Source organism: Hypanus sabinus, chromosome 4 (genome assembly GCF_030144855.1).
Source record: "Hypanus sabinus isolate sHypSab1 chromosome 4, sHypSab1.hap1, whole genome shotgun sequence".
NCBI classification, from domain to species: Eukaryota; Metazoa; Chordata; class Chondrichthyes; order Myliobatiformes; family Dasyatidae; genus Hypanus; species Hypanus sabinus.
The window spans coordinates 144,241,037-144,254,999 of NC_082709.1; the positions used below are offsets into that span (position 1 = coordinate 144,241,037).

Here is a 13,963-nt window from a genome sequence, read left to right on the forward strand (position 1 = left end):
TGGAGGTGTGTAGTAGTAACTCTTGGTGATGATGGCAGTAGACCTTGGTCATAAAGCCTCAGTGTCCCAAGTGTGAATCCTTTGTTATTTTTCTCTGATACCGGTCTTGAAGTGCACATCGTCAAGTAAAGCCTTCTTGAAAATGTTGCATTCTCTTGGTAATGCAGTATAGTTTCAACCTAGATTGTTTTATCATCTCAATTTCTGGGAACCAGTCTCATTCCTTTCCAAGTAATTCATCTTATTCTGTTGATTGCTTTACCCTATAGGTTGTTTCCTTGAGATAAAGTCAGCAATTTACCTTGTATACCAAGTATATTATTTATCCCGGTTATAGTGTTGGTGTTGATGAGTTGGTTTTGTTTCTTTAATCTTATTCTTTACTTTTCATCTTTTTACCTTTTTGAAATAATGAATTGTTCTGTATGCCTTTCCTAATAGTCCAATGAAGATTGACAGTTTTTCACATTCAAGTGTACATTTAAGTTGTCCTGTGCTGTTATAGTACTTCTGATTTTTTTAGACATAATGAAACATTCTGTATTTTTCTTTCACAGAATTTTATGCCTGCATAAAATTAATTCTGCTCCTAAAACCATTCTTTATTTTTTACTTGCAGAATAACCACGTGCATGGTCAGCCATACACAGGTCCAGTGGCACATCATATGAACAACCCTCAGCGAACTGGTCAGCGAGCACAAGAAAATTGGGAAGGCAGTGAAGACATTCCTGCATCACAGACAAAAGATTAACACAGATAATTATCCAATGTACCCAATAAAGACACTGGCTCAAGCACATGCCCAGGCCTTACAGTTCACTTCTCTGGGTCCGTCTACACCAGTGAAACAAATATCTTTTTAAAAAAAAAATATACTGTCCGACCTGGAGTGGGAAGAGTCTATTCACTGTCTGCCCTGCAGAGCAATGCTGTTGACATATAACCTGCCTGCAGTGGAAAAGTGTATAGTGTTTTGTAATAAATGGCCTGATGCTAATGTATAAATGGCAAGGTGTATATAGTATATTAATGTTTGACTGTTAAATCCTCAGCAGTGCAGATTTGCTTGAGGAATGTTGCAGACCTACAGATCTAAGACACCCAAATCTAATCTTTGCTTTATCAGCTGTGCTCAGCTTTGAGGATAACCTGCCAAATGGCAGTGTGGATCAGATTATTTTCAAGATACATGGCCATGTCAACCAGACAGAAAAAACAACATGTTAACTCATGCCACCGGAGTTGCTTTTACTTTGGGTTATTTGATGGTGACTTTTTAACATTTGGTTGATGTGGGACACTGGTGATGTATTGTTGCTCTGGATTTCTTTTTCATTGCCTTTTTCATTCTGGTCTTAGTTGAATCATTTTGAAGCTCTAGTTATGCTGTAACATTTAGCATGGCTTCACATCAGATTAGTGTAGCCAATGAAAGATGATCCTAATGACAGCAGTTTTTTAATCCCTGAGCAAAAAAACATGCTCTGCTCAGAGCTTTTTTTCCTTTTCTGTTATACCTTGATGGTTCAATTGGAGAAAAATGTGAGTATAAGTGGCTTTCAATTGCACATATATTCAGATCTAATATTTGACAGTCTATGGGTGGGATAAAGGATTATTAGTTTTGAATTATAGGAATTTAAAGGAAAAAATATATGCAACCGTTGCTATGCCAGGATGCCTGGAGCATAATAGACAGTACATGGTGTGCTTGTTTTATTTCCTTGGTAGAGCTTACTTAGATTAACTTCTAAACTTCCCTCTTACTGCAACTCGGTGAAGTAGAATTAAATCAAGATGTACATGACTGACACAGTGGGGACAGCTCACTAATTTGTTGCAGTCACAATTCTACTGGAAAACAGAAAATTGTCTTAGCTCCGTGCCCATCCTGTCAGCCTAATTCAGATATAAGCAAGATTGTAATTTTAAGAAAAACTGCTGGTTAGTCATGATTCTTGCAGGATTCTCACTCAATTCCAAAAGTAGCCTTTTGTTTATGGATTTTGAGGAAATAATCAGTAAATACTGTATTTAAAAAAAAAAATTGGTAACTTGAATGTGTATTTTTTTGGAATTTGTCTCAAACCAAATACCCCTGCAAAACAGACTCAACCCATCCTATTATATTTAAATATTTTGCAGTTTTATTTTATAGAAATTATTTTGCTGAATTCAAAAGAAGAACATGAATTAAAAGGAACATTTTGTCCTGTGTTCTTATTTAAAAAAAACAAAAAAAAATTGACTGTGCAGAGTTCCATGCCATGTGACTTTGGTTTTAGCCATGATGTGACATTGAATTCTGAAACTACAGTCGCACTGTGACCTTTCACTTGGAATTTTTTTGTGCACAGAGGTATACTTACAACTAAACTCCCCCTAGCAACAATAAAGAAATTGAATTATTGACACAGTGAACATTTTGTCTTTCATTTCATTTGTTAATAAACTTGATTTCTCCAATGGCAGTTAACTTGAAGAAACAAATTGCAGTCAGCTGTGCATTTTTAGGATGATGACCAGTCTTAGAAATATCTGTTCAACAATAGTTCAAAAATGTCTAAGCCAAAAGGTTGCTTCCAGCATATGAACGTACTATGTAGCTGCTGTATTTTAAATAGAGGTACTGGGGAAGGTGTATTTACAAGGATGTCTGATATGGAAAGGCATATATTTTGATATGTTTATGTGAACAGACTTTTCTCTCAAAATTATATAAGCTTTTAATATTGGATACAAGGAAAATGTTTCCAATATTGGGAAAGAGCAACACCAGAGGCTATCAATATGAAGTAGTCAACAGGAAATCCATTTGGAAATTGAGAAGTAACCTCATTAGCCAGGAAGTGATGAGAAATGTTTAAGTTCCTGTAACAGTGAGTTGATGAGATGATTTAGAGAATGCATTAATGGAGTTTGGATGCATATAAGGCAGGAGAGGCTGAAGCATGTTAATGCCTAATACATTTACATTAGGGAAGCTAGGTGGAGAGTTGAGTGTATCATAAATGCCAATGTGAATTGCTTGGTCTGAATAATCATCTTGTGGCATATGTGATATTGGAAGACGATTGATATGATCTATTGTATTAACAGAAATATGAATGTTTACAATCAATACTGAACAACTGGATGTTTTTTCTCTCTCTCTCTTCAGTCTCTGCATGTGCTTCCAGAGGGTGATATATTACCTGTATTCTTTGTATACCCCTCTATTTGGTAACAATCAATCAGAATATGCCCCTGCCTTGATATTTGCATTTCAACAAGGGTAGTTTTGATTGAAAGCAAAAATACTATTGATTTTATCTGATTTATTTAGTTGATGCCCAAGAAGTTAGTGTGGTCAGTGAATTCATAACAGAGAAATAATTTAAAGTAAGTTTGTTTTTACAGCATTATGTGGTTCATTTTACTCCCTCCGGTATACGAATACCAATGGATTAGGGAAGCAGGAAGAAATGGTGATTTTCCCGACTCATAAGGGATACACCTGAAGAGAAGTGCGTTGTTGCTGTTACCCTTACATTTACTGCCAGTGCTATTATGAATAACAGTATTAGAAGGACTTTAAAAATTAAAGTCAGTAAACTTCAATTTAAGCTTGATGTTAAAGGATACGGATTTTTCATTGGCAGAGGAATCATAAAGTAAGGGACATATCCCTGACTCTGAGGTTGGTAATCTAAAGCTACAAAACTGAAACAGGCCCCCTTTGGCCCATGTAATCTGTGTCAAATTGTTCTGAGTAGCTCTATTGATCTACTCCTGAACCATAACCCTCCCATCCACGTACTTATCCAAGCCTCTCTTAAATGTTGCCAGTTGAACCTGCATCCACCTTTTCAGCTGGCAGCTCATTCCACACTCCCACCACCCTCTGAAGATCGCCTCAGGTTATTTCACCTTACAGCCTTAAAGTTCTAATTTCACCCAACCTCAGTGGAAAAAGCCTGCTTAAATTTACCCAATCTATAGCCTTCATATCGCCCTTCATTCTCCAACTCTCAGGTTTTGTCTTGTCAAATTTCTCTGTACTCATTGATCCTTCCTGCAAGTGACTGGAATGGCATACAATACTCCAAATTTGGCCTCACCAATGTTTTAAATTTAAAATGTAACATCCCAACTCCTGTACTCAATACTCTTTGATTTATGATGGTCATTGTGGCAAAAGCTCTTTATGACCTGAGCTACCTGTGACATCACATTCAAGTAACTAGAACTGTATTCCTGGATCCCTTTGTTGTACATGACTTAGTGCCTTTAGTGCACTGTGGTTGTCCTATCCTGGCTTGTCCTCCCAAATTGTAATACTTCACCCTTGTCAGCGTTAAATTCTATCTGCCATTTTACACTCATTTTCCCAGCTGGTCCAGATCCCACTGCAAGCTGATAGATTTCCTTGCTGTCCACTATTTCCCCAATCTTGATATCATCCACAAATTTGCTGATGCAGTTTGCATTATCATCGAAGTCACTAATCAGTGACAAACAGCTACTAGTTGCAAGCACCCAGCATGACCAGGCAATTACCTGCCTCCACTCAGTGGCTTCTCCCGCTAGGGATATTCAATTCTACTACCTCATCCTGAATACCAAGTAATAGAACCCTCGATGAGCCTCATGGGATTTTGTTAAATTCCTCGCAAAAGTCTGGATATCCACTGCCTTTCCTTCAACTTTCTTGGTAACAAATTTCTGCTAGAGACCCTGCAATCAATGCACAATCCTTCCTACAAGACCTGAGGGAACACATTGTCAGGCACTGGGGAATTTGCTTCAAGACAGTAAACATCATCTCTTCTGTAATCTGGATGCATGGCCTCACTACCGTTTTGCCTCATTTCTATAGACTGTCTCTTGAGCAAATAGGTGAAAAAAAAATCTATTTCAGGTCTTCCATTTTTTTTTAGCTCCATGCATAATGGCTATGCTGATCTCCAAATGGATCTATTTTGTCCCTTACTAGCCTTTTGTTCTTAATATGTATAAACATTTGGTATTCTCCTTTGCCATGTCAGAGCAACCTCTTAGCTTCGAGTCCTCCTGACTCCATGTTCCCTTGGCATTTCTCAGGCTCCTCCTTAACCAGAGACCCAAGGTTGCCTAAACCCACTACCCTTATATTCTAACAGGAACATGCAACCTCTGTACTCAGTTTTGAAGGCCTCCCACTTACCAAGCACCCCTTTGCAAGAAAACCTGTCCCACTCCACACTTGCCAGATCTTTTCTCCAATTTAGAATCTCAATTCAAGAACCAGTCCAATCTTCCTCTATAATTATCTTGAAACCAATGAAATTTTGATCACTGGCTCTTGTTCCCCAACAAATAACATCACCTGCCCTGTCTCATTCCCTAATAGGGGTACTATTACACTCTCCAGTTGAAACTGTCCTGAATGCATGACAATATCGCCTATCACAACCTTAATTAACTAATACTCAAAATACATATCAAAAAGGAAATTTGCAGAACTGCAAAGAGGGAGGGTGATCGAAACTAAATATTATTTCTGTCAAGTGTGGCTCTTCAGTTACAACCTTCTTTGCTATGTGCACACTTTTATACTGTGTTACTACCATGCTCCCCAATGTTGGAGAAATTAAAATTTAGTTTGCTATACTTGATTGTGTTAAAATTTGAGTGTTTACTAATATTTTCATTTTACATGTATTTTATGCAAACAAAATGAATTTTAAAAACTTTTATTGTGACAGAAGGACATATATTACACAAGACATTAATTCTCTTTCTCCTGGACAGTTTTGGTACCCCGCAGTCGACCAGTACGACGAGCAGCAATGAGACCAACTTTACGCCCAGCAGGAGCATCTCTCCTGATGGTTGATGGCTTCCCGATGTGCTGGTGGTTACCACCACCAAATGGATGTTCTACAGGCTATGGAAAAATAAAACCAGATTAACAAATCTCAGTATATTATTTCTACCAATGAAATGCCTCTGCTTTAATGAATGCAGATTTTAATTTTTCGTGTTTTACTCATGTCCACCTAGATTAACATTTTATACTCATGCATCACTTCAAACATCAACTGAAAACACAGGCTGGTGTGTACAGTGTACTTTGTTGAAGGTTACAGCAGGATGTTTACAGGATGCACAGTTGGGCTGAGAAGTTGGCAGAAGTTCAAGCTGGAAAAGTATGAGGTGATTCACTTTATAAGTTCAAATTTGAAAAAGAATAAAGGGTTAATGGCTAGAGGGATCCGGGGTCCACACTCAGTGATTCTTCAAAGTTGCTGCAGTTTGACTGGGTTGTTAAGGTATATGAATATGCAGTGTAAGATGCCATATAGTGTTGGCCTTCATTAGTCATGGGATTGAGTTTGAGACCAAACTGATAATACTGTTTTCAGCTCTGGTTGCCTCATTGTAGGAAGGTTGTAGAATCTTTAGTTAGGTGCAGAGGAAATTTACCAGGATGCTACCTGGATTGGAGAGCATGTCTACTGAGGATAGGTAAAGTCATTTCAGACTTTTCTCTTTGGAGCAAAGGATGAGAAGTAATTTGATGGAAGAGGCAAAGAACAAATGAACACTTTTTCCAAGGGCAGAAGTAGGTAATAAGGGGGCATCATTTTAGTGATTTGAGGAAACTACTGGGGGGGGGGGGGTATAGAAATCAGAGGTTAAGTTTTTGTTTATCAAGTGGTGGGTGTGTGAAACATGCTGCCAGTAGAAGCAGATATGTTAAGCACATTTGAGAGATTTAGAATACGCACACAGTTGATAGCTAAACAGGAGGGTATAGTTAAATTGATAAGAGGAAGTTAAAGGGTCAGCCTGTACTACACTGGAATGTTCTACGAAGCCCTCAATAAATCCACACCTGTGCTGTTGCCTCAGCTCCTGCCAGTTTAATAAATTAGCTTTTGTAGATTAGCCACGTTGGTTAAACAAAATAACCCTGCACTTCCACAAAGCAAGTTCACAAGATCTTTTAAAAAAACTGCCCAACCCTATACCAAATGCAGATTTCTCCTATCTTGGTTTCTATGCTTATAATCACCTGAAGATTAATACTGTGATAAGTATTCCTACTGCAGCAAAATAATTTATGAATTCTTGCAGCTGCACTAATACCCTTTCAGACACAAACTAGACAACAATCACTGTATTAATTATAACTAAGTTTTAAAGTCTCCTAAATCCAAAAGTTGAGAATCAAGAACAACAGTTAAAGCAGTCAAAATTAACTTTAGGACTTCTTAAAGGAAGCATACAAATGAGGTAGCAAAGGAGGGAGGAACTGGAGGGTTCAATCTGAAATAGAGCACAGTCATCACATTGGGGTTCAGAGAGGCTGTGGTGGTAGTATAAACATGGAACTACATATTTTGACTGAACAACCAACAAATAAGGAATAAGAAGCAGAAAACTATAGGGAAATTAAAGCAGAATCCAAAAGAGCCACTGTTGGATATTCTGTGCCTGCAACAAAATTTAAATAATCCAACATTAGATAGTGGATAATAAAAGAGCAGCAAATACATAAATTGATTGTGGAATGAGTCAAATTGCAGTTACAATCAGAGCTATGTCTTTTGTTTAAACCCATTCTAATGTTAGGTAAAGAAACCTCTGACTGAAGAAACTCTAGAATTGAGTTGTAGAAAAAGTGGGCATGGACATTTCAAGTACTGAATGGTACAGATTGTTTCTAAATGAATGACAAGATACTCGGAAAAAGCAACCTAGGAAGATGGACCAACAAATTTAATGAGAATGAATCCCAGAGTGAAACAACTGGACCAGAGAAAACATTTAACAATTGGTTGCTTATGCTACTTAAACTTACATTCATAGCCACACCACGGACACGTGGCCAGCAATTTCTCTTGGCCTTGTACTTGTGATAAGCCCGACCAGCCTTCAGTATTGGTTTGTCAATACGACCACCGCCAGCAACAACACCTGCAATCAAAGTAAAACACTTGCAAATATTCAGCCTGTGTTACAGGTGGACCCCACCTTTCGAACGTTCAATTTACGACAACTCGCTGTTATGAAAGACTTGCATTAGTACCTGTTTTCGCTAACCAAAGAGGATTTTCGCTTTTATGAAAAAAAGACGCCCGCTCTATACGTGTGTTTACCCCGAGAAAGACCACAATGACTGTGAAGTCTTATGCAGGCAGTTGTTTGCACATGCGTGTACGTGCTGATTTTTTTCCTCCAAATTGATTTCGGTTCACTGCCTTCTTGAGTTTGATAAGTGAAACTGCACCGTACCTACAATATTTCTACTTAATATAAGGTGTAAATTTATTATATCATTCCTGCTTTTACTATATGTTAGTATTATTTTAGGTTTTATATGTTATTTGCTTTGATTTGTTAGGTTATTTTTTGGGTCTGGGAACGCTCAAAAAATTTTCCCCATATAAATTAATGGTAATTGCTTCTTCGCGTTATGACATTTCAGATTACAAACAGTTTCATAGGAACGCTCTACGTTCAGATTGCGGGGGAAACCTGTATATGAAGAAATCTGCACAAGAAATCTTTAATATGGCTACCAGAGAAAGTTTTCAATTAATAATTTGCAAGTTACACTTAAAATTATTTTAAGAATTACTTAGATAATAAAACAAAGGTCACAGAAGAGCACTGTGCAAACATTAATTTAAACAAAATTATTTACATAAACAATTGCACATTTTAAAATCAGTCAATACATGAAACAAAAAGGATGGTAAATTTAATCTTACCAACAATAGCTCTGTTGGCAGAAGAAATAACTTTCTTGGAACCCGATGGCAACTTAACACGGCTTTTTTTGGTCTCGGGATTGTGAGAGATGACTGTTGCGTAATTTCCAGAAGCACGGGCAAGTTTACCACGGTCTCCCGGCTTTTCCTCCAAACAGCAGACAATGGTACCTTCTGGCATGGTACCCACTGGGAGAACATTTCCAATGTTCAACTGAGCTACAAACAGATTTGGACAATTATTTCAAACATCATTACAGAGCTTAGTTACAATTCTAAAATACTAAGTTAATACTAAATCAAGAATTGATAATATAACCATTTGTATACAATACACAAGACAACTACCACTGCCACCCTCAAGCCAAGATTTTCTTATTTTTAGCATGGTCCTGAAAAAAAAGCCAGAAGAGTAAGACTTCTAAGCAAAAGGGTTAGGAGATAACAAAAGCTATATATTTCAGGTATAACTTAAGAAATATATAACAAAAAATTGGGGACAAATAAGCCTAATGCAGCATTTAGAAAGGCTGGTGTTGAAGTACACCAGTTTCTGTCTGAATGGTGACTTGGTTCTGCTCCAATTCACCTACTAAAGCAACAGGTTTACAACAGATTCTATCTCGTTGGCTCTTCATACAACCCTGGAACATCTGGGTGCATACATCAGGATGCTCTTTATCAATTATAACTCGGCATTTAATACCATCACCCCCTCAAAACTAACTGGTAAATTCCAAGACCTGTGCCTCAATACCACTTGTGCAATTGGATCTGGATTTCCTCACTTGTAGATAATTCAGCTGGATTGGCAAAAACATCTCCACAATCTCCATCAGCACAGGAGCATCACAGAAATGTGTACTTTAGCTCCCTGCTTGACTCACTTTACACCTATGACTGTGTGGCAAAGTACAGCTCCAACACCATACACAAGTTTGCTGATGACACCACCGTTGTGGGATGCAGCAAAGAGGGAGATTAATCAGCAGAGATTGAAAATTTGGCTGAGTGGTATAACCACCTTCTGACTCAATGTCAATAAAACCAAGGAACTGATTGTAGACCAGGAGAGGGAAACCAGAGCTGCATTAGCCAGTAATTATCGAAGGATTAGAGTGGAAAGGGTCGGTAACTTTAACTTCTTGGGTGTCACTATCACAATGTATCTGTCCTGGACCCATCATACGAATATTGCAAAAAGCATAACAGCACCTCTACATCCTCAGGAGTCTGCAGAAAACCTTAGAGAACTTACATAGATGTGAAGTGGAAAGTATACTGACTGGCTTTATTACAGCCTGGTACAGGAATACAAATGCCTTTGAGCAGAAAATCCTACAAAAGGTAGTGGATTCAGCCCAGTATATCACAGGTAAACCTTCCCAACCACTAAGCGCATATACATGAAACGTTGCCATAGAAAAGCAGCATCCATCAAAGATCCTCACCACCCAGGCCATGCTTTTTTCTCGAGGTTGATATCAGGTAGAAGATACAAGTGCTTCAAGACCCGCACCACCAGGTTCAAGAACAGTTACTACCTCTCAACCATCTGGCTCTTGAACAAAATGGGATAGCTACACTCATTTAAGGTCTCCATTATATTGTTATTTTATGCTCCTTCATTTATTATATTTATATCTGCATTTGCAGTTTGTTTACAGTTAACAGTTCTTGTTCTTTAGATTTGCTAAGTATACCCACAGAAAAAGAATCTCAGGGTTGTGTGTGATGACATGATTGATAATAAATTTTACTTTGAACACAGTGGATTCTGGTTAATCAGAGCAGCCGCTTATTTGGAACAACTCAAAGAACAAAACTAAATTGAGAAAATTGCTGGGATTCCCTTCATTTGTTTGGGGCACTATGCAGCATAACTGGGACACAAGACTGTTGCCAAAAAGATTCTAACTAGCAAACAGTTTTTAAATAGCACCACTTGCATGAGTTTGTGTTCAAAAGGCAGTGATACCTGTTAATGATAGCTGGCAAGAAATAAGGAGTAACCGTGTCAAGGAAGTGAAAATGAAACAATTTCACTACTTCAACAATTAGAAACAACGAAATATCTGAAGGTATCAATCACCTTGAAGATTGAGGATGCAATCGTCTTATGTAATATATGAAAGCAGTCTGCATTAGATGATAGCACTCATTTATCCCTCCGTTGATAACTATTAGGAACTAATACAGTTTTATAGTACTGTAGTGCTATAGGTAATGTCCTAATTTGTTTTGTATTTCATTTAACTATCTAATTTGTTACTCAGCTTGACTTTTTATACCTTTTTAACTATTTCGATGAAACTTCAACTAATTGTGGCAGCTGCTTAATTGGGCCAAAATGTACTGGTCCCAACATGTCTCAATTAACCGGAATCCATATATTGAATTCTCCTGAGCTGTTCTGAGTGCAGTTGCGTACTCCAATGAACAGCAAAGATGAGGGAAAAACACACAAAACAAAGACATAAGATTTGAAAATCTAGTGGGCACTCCAGGTATTGTGAAGAGGTCCTAACCTGAGCCCAGGAAAGATGCAACAATGAGCAGGAACTACAGCCTCTACCTTCTTTCAAATTTAAGGATATTTGTCAAGCTGCATCAGCCTGACATAATAAAAAGTATTCTGACTGCTTGTTATCACGGCCTGATATGGAAACTCCAATGCCCTGGAATGCAAGAAGCTTCAGAAGGTGGTGGACTCAGCCATCATGGGTACAGCTCTCCACCACCACTGCAGACACTTATAAGACAAATATTTCAAGAAGGAAACAATCACCACCCAGGCTGTGCCCCATTCTTGATGCTGTCATTGGACAGGAGACAAAACAAACCTTGAAGATCCTAAGCTGAAAGTTCAAAATAGCTGCTTCTTCTCACTGCTACCAGTTCCTGATTGGACCTGAAAACCCTAATGTCATCTTAGACCGCATCTTTCTTGCATTAGATGTAATGGTGACATAAAAAGAATGCAGATGCTGATAGTCTGATGCAACACACAAAATACTGGAGGAACTCAGCCAGCATCTATGGAGGGGAATGCAAGTTACCTAAATTTTATGTTAATTTGATATTAATTTAAGTTTGTCATGTTTGAAGTGTGCTATAAAGCTAATTTTCACATGAAAGCTACAAGTATTCATGGATTATGTGCAAGGCTAATTACAACTGAGAAAATGCAAGACAGAACATTAAAGAAATAGCAATACAGGAAAATAATTGTCAAACAAATTTCACAACATATGCCTGAGGTTTGTGTTATTCCCTCTACACATTTTGAAGAGTTCCAGTTAAGATTTCAGAGCAGAATTTTTAAACTTAAATCTTTTAAAACATCCTTTAATCCAAAATGCACACTGATCTGAGACTTCTATATTAAAGCATCTACAAAGATCATCAAATTACCTTTCAGAACAACTTCAATTCAGACATACTAATTATTTTAAAATTAAAGTCATGATCTATGAACCAGTTTAGTTAGCATTCCACTTTATAATGATGGATTGCTACAACTGGATGAAGTGACAGCTTTTAAAACTGTATAATAGTGCAGTTTTCTCAACTTACCCTTCTTGCCACAATAGATAAACTGACCAGTGTGAATACCTTCAGCGGCAATGAACAGTTCAGTTCGTCTTTTGAACCGGTAAGGATCGCGGAATACTACCTTTGCCAAAGGAGCACCGCGGCCTGGGTCATGAATTATATCCTGCAGAGCCAAGTAAACATTTTATTACATTTTAAATCAACTACGCCAAGAACCTACTTCTTTTAAGATAAGTAACAGTTTATATACTTAAATTAGCTGCATAGACTAAAAGAACTATAAAGAACGTAAATTCAAATGGGGTTTGACTTTCAGTACTTACCTTGACAATTCCCTTGATGTAACCATGGCGTTCAGCAAAGTCCACTGCCCTCAATTTTGCAGGTCCTTTTCTATGTTTTACATGGGCTCTGAAGACGGAGCCTGCACCCTTTCTCTGTCCTCTGATTACACGACCCATTCTGCACTACTGCAAGCACAAAATATTTTTCAGCCATTATTCAAATAAAAAGCAAACATTCAAGAAAACACATTAGCAACATCAGTATTTTACTTTCATCGTAAAATAAAAGCAGCATTCCCCACTGACGTTATACTTCTGTCACTAACACTAAACCATAGTTACTTAAGTATTTTAGTAGCCGTATTTTGAAGAACGGAGTCACGGCAAATTTAATGGACTGAATATCACAGATCAGCTCTTCTTGGGGCATCATTTCCAGAACTTCCAGCCTTTCCATCACCTTTCATAGGAGCCTTGCTTCTCCCGGTGAAGATACTATTCACCACCAATTCCTACAAGTGCCCGAGAGGTGACGGGAAGCGGCGAACAGCCTCGTCCCTTCCACTCAACTCAAAGGCTCCATGTTAGTTACAGGGGAAGCTCGATCGAAAAGTATTTTAACCAGACATAAATTCGGATATTTAATAAATAAAATTTATAGCAAGGACCACGAAGTAACAATGTTCAGTATTTGGAGGGAATATTAACCAGATGGCAGCCAAAACAGCAGATTAGAATCGGATTACGCCGGCGCCCCGGTCCGACATCGGCCTACCCAGAGCAGGATCTTGCGCGGAAAGGAAGGCGTCACGCTCGCGACCACTACTTCCGGAACGTTTTGTGGGGGAAAAGTTTTCTCCGAAACTAATCCACATGACGTCAGATAATTGATAGTTTTTTATTATATGAACCGTTAAATATAATATAAATCTTATTTTTGATTTTTAAAAAACCTGACACGGTCGGTGACCCGCGTTCTCTGTTGCATTATGGAAAATGGAGTCCATATATTTCTGTGCCGTCGCCTTCCAGCTGTCAGAGTTCAAAGTACTTTTATTATCAAAGTATGTACACTTTACGCAACCTTGAGGTTCGTCACCTTACAGGGAGTCACAAAACGAAGAAACTCTAAGAGAACTCATTAAAACGAAAGAAGAATCAGAATTCGGTTTAGTGTCACCGGCAGAGGTCGTGAAATTTGTTAACTTTGCGGCAGCGGTGCAATACAATATCTGGTAATGTAAGGGAACACTTTGAATTGCAGTGAGTAAATGTATATCAAATAAGTAGAGCAAAAACATAAATAAAAGAGTAGTTGTTTCAATTTCCATTCAGGAATCGGATGGCAGAGGGGAAGAAGCTGTTCTTGAATCACTGAGT

The 13,963-nt window shown here is 38.0% G+C and overlaps 2 protein-coding genes across 5 annotated transcripts in view; one reads left to right on the forward strand and one right to left on the reverse strand.

Moving 5' to 3' along the window:
• The window catches only part of usp9 (ubiquitin specific peptidase 9), a 269,594-nt gene extending 267,170 nt beyond the window's left edge, over positions 1-2,424 (forward strand). For all 4 annotated transcript variants that reach the window (XM_059968262.1, XM_059968261.1, XM_059968260.1 and 1 more), the window contains one exon: positions 620-2,424. In XM_059968262.1, the coding sequence (XP_059824245.1) occupies positions 620-754 (135 nt within the window). In that variant the 3' untranslated portion in view covers positions 755-2,424. The remainder of the gene's footprint in view (positions 1-619) is intronic.
• A 3,277-nt stretch (positions 2,425-5,701) lies between these two features.
• On the reverse strand, positions 5,702-13,422 carry rpl8 (ribosomal protein L8). Its single transcript, XM_059968264.1, has 6 exons — positions 13,292-13,422; positions 12,623-12,769; positions 12,321-12,462; positions 8,745-8,963; positions 7,832-7,947; positions 5,702-5,911 (listed from the first exon to the last, which is right to left on the reverse strand). The coding sequence occupies exons 2-6, from the start codon at positions 12,758-12,760 to the stop codon at positions 5,753-5,755; spliced, it is 774 nt and encodes a 257-aa protein (XP_059824247.1). The 5' UTR covers positions 12,761-12,769; positions 13,292-13,422; the 3' UTR covers positions 5,702-5,752.
• Positions 13,423-13,963: the final 541 nt, after the last annotated feature.